Below are 22,318 nucleotides of genomic sequence, written 5' to 3' on the forward strand. Positions count from 1 at the left end.
TAAAAAAAAATACTGAAAACCTGGAAGTTGAAAAAATTGACTTTTATAACTCGCTTCCGGTAGGAACCGGAAGTATTGGCGACACACGAAAAGGTGATTCTGGGCATCTAAACGTCATCATCTATCATCTCCAGTTAATATCTCATATCATTTAAAAAAAAATCACAAAAATCCATTTTAAAATCAGAAAAAAATGTCAATAACTTGGAAGCGAAGGTAAGTATTTCTAATATTCCTTGTGATTAAGTAAGATCAGACATGTATAATGACGCATAATTCCTTCAAGTTTTACTTAAAACCAGTGAATTGTTTTCGAAAAATCGCCTGCACAAAGTATTGCGGAAAAATAAATATACATGTAACATATTTTGTGTAGAAACAGTAGACACCCATTTTCATGGTCGAAATTCACCAAAACACCCATAAAAATTTTATACAATCGGTGAATTTTTTTTGAGAAGGCACAAGTCGAATAACCGCTTACTATTCAAACCAGAGAATATGAAGTCAGATTCACTTTTTGCCACGTTTTTATAGTTTGTCCATCTTTGATGTAAGAAACACTTAAAAAATTATATTGCCGCATTCCATGATTTGGACACAACCAAACGGAACTATACATCATAACAATAATATTTTTTTGAAGACAAGGGTAACTCAATCTGCATATTTTACTCAATTAAGGTATGCCGTGCTGCAAGAAGCTGCAACGGATTTTAATTGTATATTAAATTCATTAGAATTTAACTACATTGTTCTAATTCCTTCTGTACCTGTATTAATTGTATAGGTTAATATATTACGAATTGCTCATATTGTTTGAGGTTAAAAAATAGAATAACATGCATATACGTACTTTCGTACAGAGTCAATTTTCTTCAGTCAGATCTACATACATGTTATTTGGAAACGCAGATTTCACGGTTGTTGTTATATCCATGGACAAGTCTTATTCGGTAAATAAATACATATTAAGAATAAAATTTGGACTTTAGACTTTACTATTACGTACAATGAGCATTGAAAAAAAAATAGTTCTTATATTTTAAGATTACAAACTCAGAATGCATCTATGATATCATGCTATATAGTAATGTCCATAAAGAACACAAATATCTGCAATACCTGGGATTCTGTCTTTGAACTTTGTATTGGTTACAGGATCTGTAAAACGTTGTTCTATCTCCTCAACTTCACTATGAACATCGGTATCTGTGACTTCGTATACTTTTTCCCTTAGCTCAAGTTCGTCAAATGTTTGTTGCAGATCTCTTGTATCTAAAATTATATGCCAATTATTATTTCTCAATTTTTAATTTTAAAAGAATTTGGAATGTTGACCGTATGCACTCTGCAACGAAATTATATTTTACGTCAATTTCTATTATTACATATTTTTAATGTAATTAATTTAAATACCGTAGATCTGGAAATTTTTACGTCGATTTTATTTTGCGAATTTGGGTCAAAATGCTGTTGATTAATTTTTACGTTTCAAAATTTTGCGAATGACCACAGCTTTGTTTACATTTTCTGATTGGTAATTTATTTTTAAGAAATATATTTCTGCGAATGCAATGAACTAGCAAATTTGCTAAACATTTATCTACAGCAAAAATTTCCAGAGTTACGGTATATTAATATCAACTGTATTATTTATCTATAGAATCATTACCATCAGTGGTTTCTGCGTGTGACAACAATGGAAGTTTACAATCTGGTCCTGTAGGTATATTTTCCTCTTTATGATGTTTGTTAATCTCACTATATCCTGAATTGGCAGCTAATGTGTAAAGAGAATAAAATATTCATTTATTTTGATATCATTTTTTGGAAAATTTTGAATTCAACTCTTTAAGAAAGCATTTTTATAGACTGTTCCTCATAAGCTCTCCAAACTTATTGGTATGTCGACGCAATGTGAAATTTTAAGTGAAAGAAAGCATAAACAACAATTGAATGCGTTCCCTTCCTTCAAAATGTTTTGAATCTAACCGAACCGACTCCAAATTTTACAATACGTACATGTATCGAACCGTGAAGGAGGCGTAGCGTTTAACTTCATAATTGTTATATTATTGGGGATTTGTATGTTGTGTTGTACATCCTGAAAGAGACGAGTTTTGCATAAACTTTTGGCAAGAAGTCCTTAAGGGAAGTTATTTCTCTGTACAAAATTGATATATTTTTAAACAATGCTGTGTAGGAAAGAGTGTGCTTTGCTGCAATAAGCTGCAACAAATTTTAATTGTATAACTTCCTTAGAATTAAACTACATTGAATTTGTTTTATTCCTTCTGTACCTGTAGTGCTTGTATAGGTAAATATATTGCAAATTGTTTATATTGTTTGAGGTTTAGAAAAAATAAAATAAAATAAATGCAATTTTGTAAAGAGTTATTGTTCTTCAATCAGATCGACAAACATTTAATTTGGATACGTAAATTGCACGGTTGTTATTATATCGATGGACAAGTCTCATAAAGTAATTAAATACAGATTAAGAATAGAATTTAGACTTCAAACTTTTCCATTACGTAGACTGGGCATTGAAGAAAAAATATTAGATCTTATATTTTGAGATAAACTCGGAATGCATTTACTATGTCATGCTCCATCAAACTTCTTTTAAAATATTTCCTAAATAATGTTCAGAAGGTAAAATAACTACCATTGACAGTCTTCGCATAGCAAAGATATACCCAGGGGTATAGTACACGCTTATACACGGTTTGTGAGTGGGATAGCTCTTTTATCAAACCCGCGACAGGGAACTATTCCCCGAGGGCTTGGGGGCAAAAATTGCATGAAAATTTTCCGAGGTTGAATAGCAAAAACTATACCCCGGGGTATAGCTTTACTATGCGTGAACTATAAAAGATAACTATTTTACCCTCTGAACTTTATTTAAAACATAAGTATGACATCATCTTTTGTTCTTGTAGTGCTTTCTATTTCTTGCGAGCCAAAAACAGTTCAATAAGTTACTTGAAACTGTCTAATAAATTAAAAAATCTGTCCATTATTAAAAATAATGGACAGTTTTCTATAACTTATTAGATGGCTACAAGTAACTTACTGGATAAAGAAATCCAAATAAACACATATAAATATTTTTTTAGGCAATGAATCCAACGTGTTTCACAGTGTAATCAAATAAAACACTCCAAGTCACAGAAACAAAACCTGAAACTTTGTAATTATTCTAATAAATGATGAAATGTATATTCTAACTCACAATGAATATGAACTTGAATTTGAATGAAATATCTCTTAATTCTATTGAAATTTTAATTACACCGTAAACACATGAGGGAATATCACTTCTCCTGGAAAGAACCAATATCTCCTTCTTATTTCTCACTAGTACTTTGAATAATCATTTTTTTTTCTACTACAGGAATGCAAGGGTGTTTTGTCAATAGTCTTGTCTCCCGATTTGTTTCTGATTTCGCCAACAAAAAAGCGGATAATTTTGTTGATTTCTTTATTTCTCAACACCTTGGCGTCCTTAACCATGAAAACAACAACGTTGGGTACCGTGTAACATTCTCTCTGTCACTTAAAGAACACTCAAATAACTACCCGTTTACATTTCTTCTCTGATTATCCTCTTTTAAATCATCTGAATATTGTTGATTAAATTACGGAAATCCTTCTACGCCCCCTTTGTTTTTCTGCATCCTTGAAAACCCTTGACCAAAAGTTGAGAAATATTAAAAAAAAAAAACGTCCACCTTGAGCCCAAAGTTCTTTTTCTTGACAATCCTAGGCTCAAAATATCGCGAGAATGATATATCCATTGCCCTTCACACGGTACCTGGAGTAATTTTGCCAAAATATGCTTTCTTGGAAGAAGACATGCTTTCAACATTCACAATCACAACAAAATGGTGGTGGAATGTCATGTCTGTGATTAAATATTCCTTAGTCAGTTGTATACGCAGCACAGTTTAGGTTACAAAAAGGAGGCGGAGCCTAATTTGTACGGGAAAACTTGACTATGACATCATACACAATATACGTAATACAGCATTTCATTAAAATACCACAAAATGAGTAATCATTAAACAACATAAAAACTTACTACAGCGTGTTGTTTTGTCATAAGTTAAATCCCACATAACAAGTTATAAACAAGTTACTGATCGCAATACACTTGTCAATGTGACGTCATTTTTTTTTTACAACGTGACGTAGTTTGTATGCAGTGAGAAACGGATCAAGTAATATTTTCTCAACAAAATATGTATTCTCTAATTAAATAAAATATTATTTACAGATATTCTATGGGTCAATAACTTGAATTTAATTTCTTCTTCACTATTTTATTAATATATTTTCTGTACATTAAGTATTTAATTGACACTGCCGTATATTTGTATGCAAGTACATCGAAAGGGTAATGTGGGGGGTACTAATAAATCGATCTAGTGCAAGGGGATACGCTCTATGGATCAAAGTAAGCTTTTACATTTTAACTATAGAACTATTTAGGTATCTGAAAAGTTCTGCGATCCTGATAAATCGTAAAAAAAAAATTAAATTATATCAATATTTCATGTTGCTGACCAGCAAAAAATATAGCATTCAGTCATACAAGTATAATTTTAACAATGAAATTGCAGAATTTATACAGGATTGCAGAACTTTTTAGAAACTACAATGCGTGTTGAAAATATTTATATACTAACCTTGGAAATTTAACTTGATTATGCCCTTGCACTAGTGATTTTTATATGTAACATCAATACTTCAAGTCAATGTGCTAATATCGCGTGACTGTCGCATCACGTGAGTAGTTAAAATATAAAATATAATCGTCCTCGATATGTAGTTATTAATCATAATTACAATTATCCGATATAAATAATGTATTTAAAATAATCGCCATCCCGATTACGAATACCTTTTTAAATACAACATTTAGTTAATATTTCCATTGCGCACCTTAACTGTACTGCGTAAAAATTACACTTACCTGTAACTGTCCACTAAATTTACAACTAGAATGAATACAAGTTTCTTTTGTTTGTTAAAAAAAACTTCACTTGACACAGTCCAATAAGTAGACAATCCTTACTTAATACAATGGATGAGCAAAAGTTCTAAGAGAGTACATTATGAACACAATAGGGTAAATGTTTGAAATAGTCCATTGTAATCCAAACTGTCCATTCTGTGAGAAAAAAAGAACTATTGTCGGGCCTAACGGCCCTCCAACAGTTCTTCCTTCTCACACGCAAGTGAGTTAAGGCTACATATGAAGGTTTCTAAGCAAAATATCTAATTAAATTCCATAATTGCTCTACCTAACGCACAGAAAATGTTAAGACTTGTTTTATAATACATTCATGGTACCCACGACATACGATAGCCAGTACACATTATGACGTCATATTATGACGTCATCAACCTCTACTACACAAGTTTATAAGAAACATCAACAAAATCGCTTCGGCGCAAGGGCATACATGTACCTTACTTTGTTTTACAAAAACAAGGTAGAAATAGACGCAGGATATTCCAAGGATTTAAGATATTGCTGCACAAATGTTGGCACTACAATTGTTTATTTACTTTTCGTGCAGTTTTTAGTTTAAACAGGGTAAAAATTCACAGTCCAATGTAAGTTTCCCAATATTTTTATCAATTAAAAAAGTTCATAGGATTTTGCAGCAATTTTATTAATTTTAACAATATTCTCTTTTATATGATACATTGTTTATTCTTAATAAGGTTATGCCCTTGCGCCGACGTGATTTTGTTGATGTGATTTATTACCTTGAATGGGAGAGAAAAATGACGTCATGATATGACGTCATAATGTGCACTTCCATTAATAAACTGAGGGTACTTAGTTTGTATTAGAAAATCTATTTGATCTTTCTCTGTACATAAAATATACAAATTATGAATTTTTATTAGCTCATTTGCATAGAAATATTCATATTTAGCCTTAACTCACTTGCGCAGAATGGACAGTTTTCGGCCTATAACCTTTACATAGGAATCATTTTGACAGGAGTAAAATAATTTTTGCTATCCACCCTCGGAAATTTTTCATGCAATTCTTGTCGGAAATTTTGATTTCCAGCGATAATTCCTTAAACTTATGTCATAATGACTTCAGTAGCATTGTGAAGTCATCTGGATTTCAATAACATCTTGCAGAATTATCTTACTTAAAAAAATTCATACCTCAGATATCATATTATACATCAGTATTCTAAAACGCTTATCCACTGTTTGTTAGTGGGATAGCTATTCTATCAAACTCGCGACAGAGTAATGCCTATAAAGAACACAAATATCTGCAATACCTGTGTCTCCCTCCTCTGACATGGTACAGGTATTTGTAACAGGATCTGTAAAACTTTGTTCTTTCTTCTCATTTTCACTAAGGACATCGATATCTTTGACTTCAAATATGTTTTTCCTTAGTTTAAATTCGTCAGATGTTTGTTGCAGATCTCTTGTATCTAAAATTGTATACCAATTATTTTTTTTTCTTTGTAACTGATATTAAAGAACCATTCTGTCATTTTTTTTTTATTTCTAAAGAATTTGGAATGTTGACCGTGTGTACTCAACAATGAAATCATATTTTAACCGTCAATTTCTATTATTACATATTTCTATATTATTTCTTTAAACATATTAATATCACTTATTAGATTCCTCTATAAAATCACTACCATCAATGGTTTTTGCGTGTGACAACAACGGACGTTTACAGTCTGGTTCTGTAGGTATATCTTCCTCTTTATGTTGTTTGTTGAAATCATCATTTCCGAAATTGCCAGCTAATGTGTAAAGAGGATATATTTAATAGTATTCTTACGAGACCCCATTTTTGTGCTCGAAATTTACCAAAAAAGAAAAAATTTCAAAACGCTGATTTTCATGTTTATAAAATATACGCCTCGCATCTATCGATCCAGGCGCATAAAAAGGTTTTGCCTTCAGGCTTCAGCTTCGGTTAGAAGGATGTGAGATAATATTTGACATTTTATGTGACATTGTAAAAGTTTAAATAGGAACTTATATTCGATCTTAATTGTATGTGTAAATCTGATCGCTTTACAAGTAACAATGTCTTTACTCATTTATTTAGTTAGAAGTTTAACATTTCATAAAAGTCAAACATACTTGGGATAGGTCTTTGTTTTTTGTTCTTCTGATTCCATTTCCAGAGGACACCAGCCAATACCAAAATAATGATAAACACAACAGCAACCACGCTGCCAACAATAGCCCCTGTGGAGTCGTGTGACTCATGTGGAAGAGTGCCTTCAGATACATTGATAATCGTAGTGTTGTAAATACTTTGAATCGTCGATAGCACTGGTTTATATCCTGTAGTACCCCTGGTACTTATGTTCTCTGTGCTATATGAATGAAAATATAAACAACTTAAACAAGTTTCCTTGCAAAAAATTAGAGTACCTTACAAGGCATTTGGCCAAGATACCATGGGGTCATATTTCTTATAAAACCCTTATAGGTAATCTTCTAAATGGCATATAACACAATGTTTGGTGTATCTATATTTAAAAACATTTTTAGAACAATGTAGAAATCAAAAAAGAATGACAAATATCAATTATGTTTTGATATAATACCAAGAGATAAAAAACATATAAATGAAAAACGTGTGGACTGACCTTGACCCTAACATTGTTAATCTGTCTCTTTCTTTGAGTCAATCTGTATGTTTTTCTCTTCATCCACAAAATTTTAACATTGCCAATAACTTGACCTTTTGATCTGCACCTTTGAGTTTTATCAAATATTTGCGAAAATTCAGCCTTCGGATCTAGCTGCCTCAAAGGGCATCAGTGTTTTACAAATACATCTTGTAATATCAGAGCCAGTTGCTATTGATGATGTGGAGTAAAAAATGTTTGGACCAAAATATTATATTCATTTTTACTGTACTATGTCAGGATTTTCCAATGAACATTTTTTTATGCAATAGAATATAACATTGTTAGCTAAACCTACATGTAGATTGCAAGCCATTAGGGTATTTAAATGTAATAATCTGGAAATAAGTCATTATTTATAAGCAAAAATTTCAAGACTTGTCTACAAATTGTGGCCTTTTTTTTTTAGAACAAAACCAATATGTAATCTATCACTTTTTTGTAGTTATAATAATTTGACGCATATTTATTTGGGGTATTTCATGTTTTGTTAGGGAATATGATTAGTTTCTGAATAATATCTCTTTGAAATTAGGGCTTACAAGTTATATATTCATTATTTTCTTTTTAGTTAATTTTGAAAAGTATTATATAAATATTGCATGTAGTTGAGTGTAACATTGAACATTTTCACCCCAAGAAAACCATTGTCAACCGAGGCGCAGCCGAGGTTGACAATGGTTTTCAATGGGTGAAAATTTTCAATGTTACACTCAACTACATGCAATGTTTATTATATCATACTGAATGTTTTATACAAATACATATTACAGTGATCCGTGCGAGCATAAATTGCGCGCAGTCGTTTGTTTGTTTTTTTTTTTTTTTTGTAATACCACCCGTCGTCAAGCAATGTTGACTGTTGCTACGCAGGAGAGCGTGGCTTCATTATTCAGCGGGTAGTTGTGTTTTTTTTATCAAATGTTTCTCCACGAATCAGATTCAAGTTATTTACACGAAAGTATAATATTATACATTTATTGACTGAGTTTGAGGACAACATGCGTTTTGTCGGACCCAAGAACCAAACTGCAGACAGTTTGATTCGAGGTTCCGACAAAACGCATTTTGCCCTAGAACTCTGTCAATAAATGTTTTGTTATACCTTTCATTTTATTTTATATTTTTTGACATACATGTATTTTGTACTATATTCAGTAATGTAACATTAGATCTGTCACTGTTTAAAACCAAAGAATGAAAATGAGATTAAACTCCGCCCATTCTGTGATGTAAGCGGTCCAACATCTCTCCGAGCGGTCCAACATCGATTTTTTTATGCCCGCTCAGCAAAACATTAAAATTGTTAGACATTTTTTCTGTATAGATTTGTATAGCAACAATTTTAAAGGTATAATAATTGCAATTAATGCCCACCCCTTTCGTAGAAGAGGGTAAGTTTAGAATATTCTTTATCGAGATTTCCCTATTTGGTCAGGAAAGACCCATCACCTTATTTGAGTTTGCCTGGGAAAATTAAAAAAACACTTTTATACGATATTTGACCGATATTAACAGTTTATCACTATTTTTACCTTGAAGTTCTTTCTTCAGGCATTTACTTACGCATTTGGACATGAGGGTTCAGCAAGATAACATCTATCTCGTGTATTGATGTTCTGGCAAGCGGGATCTTAAAACACAAGAAAAGCAATAACAATAACATACAACATTAACGCTTGTTTAAATTCAATGGGATATTTCTAGTTTACAAGAGTCTCACATAAATATATCTTGTTGCTTCTGTACTCTATGTCTGGACAGCCTGATGAAAACCCAAGACAGCTGGTACGATACAGTTGTCCTCCTGTAGTCCTCAGACAATTGCCTGTATCGATGTCGGTAATTTATAATTATTGACATAAAATCATAATGTGGGAGGAGCACATATAAGAGATAGAACGAAAATATATGAATAAATAGATGGAGTATCAATCAAGAAGCTGCTTATAAATTATTGGATAATTAAGGTGTATATTATATTTATCTCTCTTCTTCTCTTGATCATTTGATGAGATTTTTTTCTGAAGTTATTAAGGTCTTCCGTTTCCAACGGAAGACCTTATTGTTTTCGTTCGGTTTCTTTTTCCCTATTATTATTATTATTATTATTATTATTATTAAGGTCTTCCGTCTTCAGCGGAAGACCTTCTTGTTAGGGTCTTCCGTCTCCAACGGAAGACCCTACTATTATTCTATTGTTTCTTTTTCACTTTTATTATTATTATTATTATTTTTTTGTGCAGACGATTTCTCAGAGATGCTTGAGTGGATTGCCTTGAAATTTTCAGGAATGATGTATCATGAACTAAACCTGATACTTTTTTTTTATTTTCTGAAAAATCACTTCCGGTCGGAAGTTATCGCCCTTTAATCGAATTTTTAGTGACCATTTTGTCCGGACAAAAACTCAAAAACGACAAAAGCTAGAATGCTGTCCTTTTCAGGACTGATAGACAACATATTATAGTTTTGCACCTATACTTTCAAATATTCCGGAAGTGTTTAGTATGGAAGCTCGGTAGGGGTCAGAAATTAGGACATGAATCATGACTGAAATTTTGAGACATTTTCCATCATATCTTTTAAAGTATAATTATTTTGTTAAAACATACTGAGCAATATTTGTGCAGAATGACAAGATCTTTAATATGATATCAAGAAAAAAGTGCTGACTCATCACATTAGGGGCCGACAGGGGCCAAAATCTTTATACGATAACTCTGTAACAATCAATATTTTGTAATACATTACTGAAGCAAAAATGTTTATCTCAACGATCTACAACTATATATTATAATTTTAATGTCGTATGTTACATAATTAGGGGCCACAAGGGGCCAGAATGCTAAATCTTTGACGCTTTATATCTCGAAAGGCAGAAATATTTTGATAAGCAATATTGAACAAAAAATGTTCAAAATAATGTTCTAAACAATATGCAACCTTTCATTTTTTGCTAAACGTCCCCATTAAGGAGTTGAAGGGTTGGCCCCTAAATATTTCTTTTGCTAATAGCTCAAAAACGAAAAAGAATTTCTGATTAATTGTTGAACAAAAAATGTTCAAAATCTTAAGAGCTGTACGATGAGATCATGAAAAAGGGGCTGGGCACTCGAATTAGGGGCCAAGAGGGGCCAAAAGTCTTCAATCGATAACTCTTTATTAGTTAATATTTTGTAATATGTTACTGAAGCAAAGATGTTTATCTCGACGATCTACAACTATATATTATGATTTTTATGTCGTATGTTACATAATTAGGGGCCACAAGGGGCCAGAATGCTAAATATTTGACGCTTTATATCTCGAAAGGCAGAAATATTTTGATAAGCAATATTGAACAAAAGATGTTCAAAATAATGTTCTAAACAATATGCAACCTTTCATTTTTTGCTAAACGTCCCCATTAAGGAGTTGAAGGGTTGGCCCCTAAATATTTCTTTTGCTAATAGCTCAAAAACGAAAAAGAATTTCTGATTAATTGTTGAACAAAAAATGTTCAAAATGTTAAGAGCTGTACGATGACATCAAGAAAAAGGGGCTGGGCACTCAAATTAGGGGCCAAGAGGGGCCAAAAGTCTTCAATCGATAACTCTTTATTAGTTAATATTTTGTAATATGTTACTGAAGCAAAGATGTTTATCTCAACAATCTACAATTATATATTATAAGTTTAATGTCGTATGGTACATAATTAGGGGCCACAAGGGGCCAGAATGCAAAATCTTTGATGCTTTGTATCTCGAAAGGCAGAAATATTTTGAGAAGCAATATTGAACAAAGGATGTTCTAAATAATGTTCTGAACATATGCAACCTTTCATTTTTTGCTAAACGTCCCCATTAAGGAGTTGAAGAGTTGGCCCCTAAATATTTCTTTTGCTAATAGCTCAAAAAACGAAAAGAATTTCTTAACAGTTGTTGAACAAAAAGTGATCGAAATCCTAAGAGCTTTTAGATGACATGAAGAAAAAGGGCTGATTCCTACAATTAGGGGCCGTTAAGGGGCCAAAAGCCGATTTTTTAAGTCTTCAATGTCTTTTTACAGATTGTGGTAAATCATTATCTTTTAATGAAAATCTCAATCAAAATCTTATCTCAAATTGGACGGAAGACCCACTCGTTGCTCGCAACGAGATCGTATCTAGTTATTCTTAGGTTTCTTTTTCACTTTTATTAAGGTCTTCCGTCTTCAGCGGAAGACCTTATTGTTTTTCTTCGGTTTCTTTTTCACTTTTATTATTATTTTTTTTTCTTACCGATTTTGTGCACGCGATTTCTCGAAAACGGCTCAACAAAATCTTATGAAACTTTCAGGACGTATGGAACATCACTTGAACCTTATGCGTTTTTTTCCGTTTCGATGACGTCACTTCCGGTCTAGAGATATCATCGATTTTCTGATTTTTAAGGGTCATTTTGTCCACAATTTTCCCGAAAAACGGCTCTAGATAGAAACTTCAAACTTTGAGGCTAGGTAGAGCTATGTCTGGAGAGGTGCATCAAGTATATCAAATTTACCAGGAATGACGCTCGTCGGCGCTCGCTATGGCCCGAAAATAGACCTATCACAAATTTCAAAATTTCTCACACCTTTTCTTCGATATCTTTTTACCTGAAAATATTTTGTGAAAACGTATAGAACAAAAGAAGTGCAGAATTTAAAGATCTTTCAAATGATATCTCGAAAAAAGGGCTGGCCCCTAAATTAAAGGGCCTAGAGGGGCCAACAGTTTTTACTTTATATCTCAAAACGTATTGAGAATTTGTAATACGTCAAAACAGCAAAGTTGTTCAAAATGACAAGCTGAATCTATTGAAGTCGTCAGAAAACGTCCGGCTCGTCACTTCCGGCCAAACCGGAAGTAGTCGAAAAACGCGTATTTTTGCCGTTCTTGACAAGTTTTTTGGTAACAAATGTCTCTAGAAGCAAAAAAAGAATTTTTTCGTCCGTTGTTGTCACTTCCGGTCAAACCGGAAATAGCAAAAAATTGCTTATTTTTGCATAAATTAACATAGCGTTAAAGGATTCAAATTATTTTTAGGCGTTATTTCTCCTTTTTGTTAAAAACTAATGCTACTTCCGGTCAAACAGGACGGAAGACCTACTCGTTGCTTTGCAACGAGCTTTGCTCTAGTTATTATTGTTTTTTTTTTCTTACCGATTTTGTGCACGCGATTTCTCAAAAATGGCCCGATGGATTTCCATGAAACTTTCAGGACTTATGTTACATCACTTGAACCTTATGCGTTTTTTTCTGTTTTGATGACGTCACTTCCGGTCCGGAGATATCGCCATTTTAATGAATTTTTAAGGGTCGTTTTGTCCGCACGATTTCTCCTAAACGGCTTGAGATAGACACATGATACTTTCAGGTATGGTAGACCTATGTCTGTAGATTTGCGGAATGTATTTCATTTTTATCGGAAGTGCCGCACGTCGGCGCTCGATATGGCCCGAAAAAAGTCCTATCACGAATTTCAAAATTTTTGACACCTTTTCTACAATATCTTTTTACCTGGAAATATTTTGTTAAAACATATAGAACAAAAGAAGTGTAGAATCCCAAGATCTTTCAAATGATATCTCGAAAAAAGGGCTGGCCCCTAAAATTAAGGGCCTAGAGGGGCCAAAAGATTTTTCTTTATATCTCAAAAAGTATTGAGAATTTGTAATACATCAAAGAAGCAAAGTTGTTTAAAATATCAAGTTTTATCTAATGGGGTCGTCAAAATACGTCCGTCGACGACGTCACTTCCGGTCAAACCGGAAGTAGTCAAAAATTGCATATTTTTGCTGTTCTTGACAGGTTTTTGGATATCATATGTCATTGGAAGCTTAAATCTTAATTTTCCGTCCGTCGACGGTACTTCCGGTCAAACCGGAAGTTGCCAAAAATGGCTAAATTTTGCAATAATTAATATAGATTTGGAGGAATAAACCATTTTTGGACTTCATTGCTCTTTTTTTAATGAAAGTTACTTCCGGTCAAACAGGACGGAAGACCTACTCGTTGCTTTGCAACGAGCTCGGCTCTAGTTATTATTATTTTTCTTCCAACCGATTTTGTGCAAGCGATTTCTCAGAGATGGCTTGTCCGATTTATACCAAACTTTCAGATCTTAAAGATATTCAATTGAACTTGATAGGTTTTTTTCCTTTTTGATTATCTCATTTCCGGTCGTGAGATATGGACGATTTTTTGATTTTCAGAGGGTCGGCTTGTCCGGGAAACTCCTCCTAAACGACTTAAGATATTGACTTAAGATTTTCAGTGAAACTAAAGGAAGGTTTAGTGAATTGTAATTGGGTCTCCAAATCTTTCTAGCGCAAAAGGCGCCGGAGCTCGGTAGGGTCCGGAAAAATGTCTCAGAAATATCTCACAAAATTTCACACATTTTGTTTCATATCTTCATACCTGTTAATAATTTGTTAAAGCATATTGAAAAAAAAATGTGCAAAATCACAAGACCTTTCATAAGATATCAAGAAAATGGGGCTGACCCCTCAAATTAGGGGCTCAGAGGGGCCAAAAGTCTTTTCTCTATAACTCTCTAATGATCAATATTTTGTTATACATTACTGAAGCAAAAGTATTCATCTTAACAATTTGCAACAATATATGATAAGATTTTGATCATATGTTACGTAATTAGGGGTCACAAGGGGCCAGAATGTCAAATCTTTGACGCTTTTTATCTCAAAAATGGGGAATATTTTAATAAGCAATATTGAACAAAAGATGGTAAGAATGATGTTCTTAACAATATGCATACTTCAAATTTTTATAAAACGACCCCATAAAGGACTTGGAGGGGTGGCCCCTAAATATTTCAATTTAGCATATCTCCATAACAAATAGAAAACTCTGAATAAGTGCTGAACAAAAAATCTTCAAAATCACGAGACCTCTCATTTGATATCAAGAAAATAGGGCTGACCCCTGAAATTAGGGGCTCAGAGGGGCCAAAAGTCTTTTATCTATAACTCTCTAATGATCAATATTTTGTTATGCATTGCTGAAGCAAAAGTATTTATCTTAACAATTTGCAACAATATATGATAAGATTTTGATCATATTTTACGTAATTAGGGGTCACAAGGGGCCAGAATGTCAAATCTTTGACGCTTTATATCTCAAAAAGGGGGAATATTTTGATAAGCAATATTGAACAAAAGATGGTAAGAATGATGTTCTAAACAATATGCATACTTCAAATTTTTGTAAAACGACCCCATGAGAGACTTGGAGGGGTGGCCCCTAAATATTTCCATTTAGCATATCTCCATAACAAATAGAAAACTCTGAATAAGTGCTGAACAAAAAATCTTCAAAATCACGAGACCTCTCATTTGATATCAAGAAAATAGGGCTGACCCCTGAAATTAGGGGCTCAGAGGGGCCAAAAGTCTTTTATCTATAACTCTCTAATGATCAATATTTTGTTATGCATTGCTGAAGCAAAAGTATTTATCTTAACAATTTGCAACAATATATGATAAGATTTTGATCATATGTTACGTAATTAGGGGTCACAAGGGGCCAGAATGTCAAATCTTTGACGCTTTATATCTCAAAAAGGGGGAATATTTTAATAAGCAATACTGAACAAAAGATGGTAAGAATGATGTTCTTAACAATATGCATAAATCAATTTTTTGTAAAAAAATGGGGGATTTTTTGTAAAACGACCCCATAAAGGACTTGGAGGGGTGGCCCCTAAATATTTCCATTTAGCATAAATAACAAATAACGGAAAAAATCCGTGGTCAATTCAGTGTATAAATATTGGACTAACAATTGGTATGAAAAACGTCAGTCAGCATTTCATTCAATGATAAATTGTATTTGCTGACAAGGTCATTGTATCGACCATAGAAATTACGAAATGATGACTTTAAACGAGACTGTTGATATTCTTGTTTCATCAACTTGCTTGTCAATAATTTACCTCGTTTAAGAAATTGTTCATACGTAGAGCATGCTCTTGCGTATCGAATCAACTGAGATATAAATACTCCGTATGCAGGTGATGAAGGTATATTGCTGCATAAGTAAGGGAAGTTGACGATAGAAAAGTTAAAGTCATCACGTTTATCATATAGCTTGGTTGTTAGATTACCATTAGTGTCTTTTTCAAGTAAAATATCCAAGTATGAAGCAGAAGTGTCGGACTCTGTGGTTTCTTTTATCTCAAGCTCACCAGGATATATCGTGTCGACGAATAAAAATCTCTGAAATAAATCTGAACAAAAAATCTTCAAAATCACAAGACCTTTCATTTTATACCAAGAAAATGGGGATGACCCCTTAAATTAGGGGTTCAGAAGGGCCAAAAGTCTTTTATCTATAACTCTCTAATCATCAATATTTTCTAATACATTAATGAAGCATAAGTATTCATCTTAATGATTTGCAACAATATATTATAAAATTTTGGTTATATCTTACGTAATAAGGATTGCAAGGGACCAAAATGCTATATTTTTTATGCTTTACGTTTCAAAAAGGGGAGCATTTTTATAAGCCATATTGGACAAAAGATGTTCAGAATATCATGATAAAAATCAGAAACTTTAAATTTAATGAAGGATAACTTAATGTCTTTCTCTATAAACAAATATCTCAGTCAAAATCACATCTCATCTTATCGAGTAATTCAACGGAAGACCTACTCGTTGCTCGCAACGAGATCTCATCTAGTATTGTATCTATTATTTGATGTTGATCAAAATCTAAATATAAAACAAGGAAAAGGGAAACAAAATTGTTATTTTATTTGAGCTTACTTACCCCTTTCTATCATCCCCATGATCCCGTTGTAACACAATTCTATGAGTCCTGATTTGTCAATGTTAGGGACACAGATGTATTGATCATTTCCATATCGATCCTGACCACAACTCAACCTGATGGAGGATTCCAAGACCTCTTCTGTGTTTTGAGGACATGATTCCACAAAGTTTTCCATAACTGTCAAAAACGGTATACACATTGTTTGCTTTTTATTAAGGTATGTCACGAGTGAAAAGTTTTGTATGAAGGATTTTTAAGAAGTATATTTTAGATATGTACCCATATAGTATGACTCAAAATCATAGAGGAACTCTTGTTAATCATTTGACCTTAATAATATTCTATCAGCCTTAGCCATGCATATGGCAATAAATATGGTTTTTTTTTACGAAAAATAGTTTGAAGAATTTTTATGAATAAACAAGTTATGCAAATGAATTAATGATAATTGTTGTGTGACCTTTTTGCACTAAAAATGATATATTTGAGGTAATGAAATTCTAAATAAGCAGTTAAATTAATTCTTGTATCATTTTATTTAAAACTTAAGTGCTGATCAGTCAATAGTATCACGTAGTTTAAAAAAATTAACAGAAAATCGGGGCCAGTGATGCATATCTTGAAATATTCTGGCAAAAATATTTTCTTGGCTTCATTCATATATGTATATCTTCACTTCACAGCTTTGTTTGTTAAGAGGAGGAGTGAATTTGTTCAAAAAATATAAATTGAGACCGTTATTTGATATTTTCTAGCATGTCATTATAGAAAATATTTCCTGAGTTAAAGTATGCGAGTCTTATGTTAAAAGATATTGAATTAAATAAATATGCATATTTCTAAAAAATTTTGCTACACGTAAATATCCTTCCACCACAAGAAATAGTGCTTCATAAATCTTGCGTCTTTATGAATTGATGAGGATTTTTTTCAAAGGATTTTGAACAATATATAGTCAATATATGCTATAAAATTGAAAAAAAGAGGTTCTGTCTGAACTTTTCTAAAAAGCTAATGAGTGACCTTATATTCTTAATCAAAAGGTTATTTTTCGTTGAAAAAACCCAGTAAGCACTAATTAAACTAATTCAAAACGAAAGTAAACACAGCCATAAACAACTGTGTAAAAATACGAAAGATGGATATTCATTTTATCAGTATTACTTATACAATGTATATTTACCTCAGGAAACCTAAAAATTATATATTCTTCTCTTGTTTCAAATAAAACAGGAAATGTATTTTTCTTGTTTCCTTCATTGCGTCTTCCATACCCGATATTTTCTAATTTAAATGGTAAGCAGGCATGGTTAACCATGCATGCCATTATATAGCACAGATAGTGTATTATACATTGACGCGCCTAAACATAACATTCAGAAAAAGGTTTTTAAAAAAATACAGGAAAAATCTGAGAGGCGTTTTAAATACGTGGATAGGCAGATGTTGTTTACAATATAAAATAACAACATGTATAGACATCACTGGATTACTTTGAAATAAAACGATTTATACTGGACCTTATCCATCTTCATTTAAAACTCATATTTTACTGACACCCTGTGTTCGGTACAACACATTTACAAATTTTCAATTTACAATCGAACAAATGGATTTATTACATTTTGAGCATGTCAGCAGTGTTCGTCAAAACATAGTTTACTACGCAAAATACTGTGTTGTGTAATAAATCTTTGCGATCGAAAGGCTTCATTTGCTACATTGAGAAAAATATTACATCCCTTGTCGTTTTAGAAATGGTTTTACTACAATAAACACTAGGCATTAAAAGGGACCTGGGGGCGCACGCCCCCCCCCCCCCTAAAATTTTCAAATTATGATATGACTAATATTATTACGTAATAATGCCATATTTTGGTACATAACTAACCAATACCACTTTTATTGAGCCTGGTTTTACTCTTTTAAATACACCAAAAACCAAGGAGCTTGCTGGGGCTTCGCCCCCTTGGCCCCATGCATCATTCAAAGTACGATACGACTAGTGTTAATAATGCCGTACTTTGGTACATAACCAGCCAATACGAATATAAATAAGTGAGTAAGTAAATCGTTTATTATAGCAAGGACCTACAGGTATTAACGGGATAGGTAACTCCTTCATCGCCATGTATATTTACCCAAAACATCATACACAACACTATAAGTTTTTTTTAAATTAAGCTTATTCCTAGTAAATAAGGTGTTTTTGGATTAATATCACTTATTCATTTTATATATTGGAATTGATATTTAATAGATTTTAAAGCATTAATTCTAATATAAATCAAATATTTAGAAAACAAACACCGAAATCGGTGATTCCTCGGAAATTTTGAATGAAACGAAATTACTTCTTAGATAAGGAGTATAATCCGTTCTAGAAAACAAATCTTGAATTAATTTTTGAAAGATATAATTAAAAGGTTTGATCTGAAATATGTGATAGCATAAGAGATATAATTAATTACGAAATCCTGTCAGTATAATCCCTGATTATAGTGGCATGTGTTATAATACAATACAAGGAGGAACATTCAATAGATTTAATATTCAAACAACTGAACCTATATGTCACTTTAAAAACAAAAATAGATACACTATTATGGTACCTGGTTTTACTCTTAAAATACACGGAAATCTAGGAGCTTCAGGGCTGATTAACGAGACGAGGGATCCCCGAAACTTTCCCCAAAACACATTGTTCACTTCAATTCATTCCTATCGTTTCCTTTTTCAGTTCAAAGTTTGTGTTCATTTGAACTAAAAAGGAATATCAAGGTCACTTCACCAATAATATTTCCTTTGTTTTTCCCCACTTGTTTCTCTTCCATATACATTAGAATGGCTTAAAAATATATGCTAGACATCTTACACAGTTAGTTATGTACAAACATATATTATATAGCAAAAAATGTAAAAAGTGTTGAAATTCATGCTTTTTCAGTTTACTTACACTGTTATTTTCACTACAGACTGAAAAATCCTCATCAAAACAAACAAAAACAAGTATTTTCTTTTCTTTCATAGGAGCCCAAAACAAAAGCACTTCTTGACTGAAAGCACTCTGGCCTCCCCTTAAAAAATAATAAAGTTCATGTTCATGTGTATTTCATTTTAATATTTTGAAATGCTGATCGGCATTTTTTGATAAATCAAAATTGGTCTTTATTAGCTTATGTAAATTACCGTTAACGCTTTATTAAAAAAAAAACATTTTCAATAATAAGAAATAGTCTATTGAATTTAGGTGTAAGAAGTTAGGGCTCAGTAATTAAGAGTAAACAAGAGGGAGAAATTTAGTCCATAAAAATGGGAATGATTTATGTTTCATCTAAAAACAAACTAGAGGTACTGTGAGCAATAAGCTCACTAAATGATACCCCCCGCCTCCCATATGAATATATTGGCAGTATCCATGTTTTGCTCTGGAAAATCCGAAATATATGTAAGATCAAAAAGTAAAATAGGAGGTGCACAATGGCAATATGTAATAAAGATTCTGTGAAAGTTTCATTAAATTTCCTTCAGTGGTATGAGAGGAGTTGCGGATAAGAGATGGGTACCCCAAAGCGTAACAGACGGACGGACAGACGGACGGACGGACGGACGGACGTACAGATGGACGGAATTAACGATCGCTTTTCAAGCGGGGGGTATAATAAAATTGTTAACCTTGTCACTTTGTTACGGTCAGCAAAAAATGATACAGTGTTTATTTGTCCCCAGTTTATTACTCTTACCGATCGGATTATTTAAATTGATATATTTTTCTAAACCCCACAGTATTACAGCTCTCACAATAGCCACTCTTTGTCTTTGAAGAGGAGTAAAGTGTTAAAAAAATGTTATTATTGTCTCATCTATATTCATATATCAGGATTATAATCAAATCCGTCTTATTTCTTAGGTTTTAAAGTAATTTTCCAAGTCTATTTTGTCATTAATTAAATTATGAAACTCAGTTTTTTTTAAATCTCAAAATAAATATTCATGCATAGTAATATAAATTAATTTTATTTGCAAATAGATCAAAAACGAAGGACCATAATTCCTTGAATGTCCTTGTTAATATCTCTATTTTAGATACAGATTTGTGGAAATTGGATTTAACCATAAACCTGTACTGATTCGTAAAGCTTAGTTTGAAAGAGTACATATCACGTCTAAAAATGAATTGGAAAGTGGGTTTAATTGTTCGGCTTAAATCATCTGCTGCAAGTTAAATCAACTAGTGGTCAATTTGTTAAAAAAAATATGATATTGTTTAGATTTAAGGTTAATCTACCTTAGACTTTTTCACAAAAAATACGCATGGTCAGTCTTGGAATACTACTATAGATATACTGCACCATGTTTATTTCATTTTTATATTCTAAATATATTAATGATGTTTCCTGTTTTGTTGTCCAAGTGCAGTTTTACCAGTAGAAAATGTACAAAATGTAATGTAACATACAGTAAGTAAATTTGGCCGCACTATAATTAGTTATAATAAGTTCTCTATTTTTTTCAGCTTAGTTACCTTCTTAGGTCTTTCCAAAGAAAATAAAAAGCTTAAAATAAATCTCGGATATGTTTTCCAGGGTTGCGAGAAAGACCAGTGAATATGTGAATTCTATAGAACAATACCATACTAAGGAATTTTAAGAAGGTACTCACTGGTTCTACTGTTCTTATTTTTTCACCTCATGCAGAAAAATACAGTTAACAGTTGCTTAAATTATAACCAATGAATAACATGTACACCATAGTCACTGTGAAACCTATACTCTAGATTCTTCAGCCTGAATGAACACCGACACACATCCTCGCCTCTCTTTTTATCTCATCAACATCACCCCGATGTATCACTGTGGTTTACAATTGATACTTATTTTAAAAGATAATTTAGTTATATTTATACTGTACTAGCAGCCTAACATTTAGTGCGCATAAGATTGTATAAAGAACTGCCTAAGACTGCATCAGTCCTACGCAAAACCTGTCATTATACCCCCCGCTTGAAAAGCGGGAGGGTATATAGTAATCGGTATTTCCGTCCGTCTGTACGTCCGTCCGTCCGTCTGTCCGTCCGTCCGTCCGTCCGTCTGTTACGCTTTGGGGTACCCATCTCTTATCCGCAACTCCTCTCATACTACTGAAAGAAATTTGATGAAACTTTCACAGAATCTTTATTACATATTGCCATTGTGCACCTCCTATTTTACTTTTTGATCTGACATATATTTAGGATTTTCAAGAGCAAAACATGGACACTGCCATTTTATTCATATGGGTGGCGGGGGGTATCAGTTGGTAAGCTCATTGTTCACAGTACCTCTAGTTTATCTTATGTTCTGCATCAATTCAAAAGATTTGATTGTATTGATTGATTGTATACTGTTTAACGTCCCTCTCCAGAATATTTCACTGATATGGAGACGTCACCATTGCCGGTGAAGGGCTGCAAATTTAGGCCTATGCTCGGCACTCAGGGCCTTTGAGCAGGGAGGGATCTTTATCGTGCCACACCTGCTGTGACACGGGGCCTCGGTTTATACGGTCTCATCCGAAGGACCGCCCCATTTAGTCGCCTTTTACGACAAGCAAGGGGTACTGAGGACCTATTCTAACCCGGATCCCCACGGGAAAAAAGGTTTGAAGTAAATTACTGAGGACCTATTCTAACCCGGATCCCCACGGGAAAAAAGATTTGAAGTAAATCATTTAACATAGTAATGAAAATGAATTCATCCCATACTTAAAACAAATTACATTTACATGTTTTACATGATTGATAACTACAGTTATCAATAGTTTATTTAAG

At 32.7% G+C, this 22,318-nt stretch overlaps 1 protein-coding gene across 1 annotated transcript; it reads right to left on the reverse strand.

Moving 5' to 3' along the window:
• Positions 1 to 1,071: 1,071 nt before the first annotated feature.
• On the reverse strand, positions 1,072 to 17,826 carry LOC134241391 (uncharacterized). The gene is made up of 9 exons (XM_062723452.1): positions 17,693 to 17,826; positions 16,507 to 16,686; positions 9,433 to 9,537; positions 9,276 to 9,342; positions 7,153 to 7,391; positions 6,699 to 6,806; positions 6,324 to 6,482; positions 1,676 to 1,783; positions 1,072 to 1,278 (listed from the first exon to the last, which is right to left on the reverse strand). The coding sequence occupies exons 2-9, from the start codon at positions 16,682 to 16,684 to the stop codon at positions 1,079 to 1,081; spliced, it is 1,164 nt and encodes a 387-aa protein (XP_062579436.1). The 5' UTR covers positions 16,685 to 16,686; positions 17,693 to 17,826; the 3' UTR covers positions 1,072 to 1,078.
• Positions 17,827 to 22,318: the final 4,492 nt, after the last annotated feature.

Source organism: Saccostrea cucullata, unplaced genomic scaffold (assembly GCF_032062105.1).
Source record: "Saccostrea cucullata isolate Sc308-1 unplaced genomic scaffold, CSIRO_AGI_Scuc_v1 ctg9675, whole genome shotgun sequence".
Taxonomy (NCBI): domain Eukaryota; kingdom Metazoa; phylum Mollusca; class Bivalvia; order Ostreida; family Ostreidae; genus Saccostrea; species Saccostrea cuccullata.

Excerpts from the sequence above, each read along its gene's own strand:
- LOC134241391 (XM_062723452.1), bottom strand. The coding sequence starts at position 16,684 with ATGGAAAACTTTGTGGAATCATGTCCTCAAAACACAGAAGAGGTCTTG. Across the intron at positions 9,343-9,432 it reads AAGCAACAAGATATATTTAT|ATCCCGCTTGCCAGAACATC; the intron begins GTGAGACTCTTG and ends TTGTGTTTTAAG. Across the intron at positions 1,279-1,675 it reads ACACGCAGAAACCACTGATG|ATACAAGAGATCTGCAACAA; the intron begins GTAATGATTCTA and ends ATATAATTTTAG.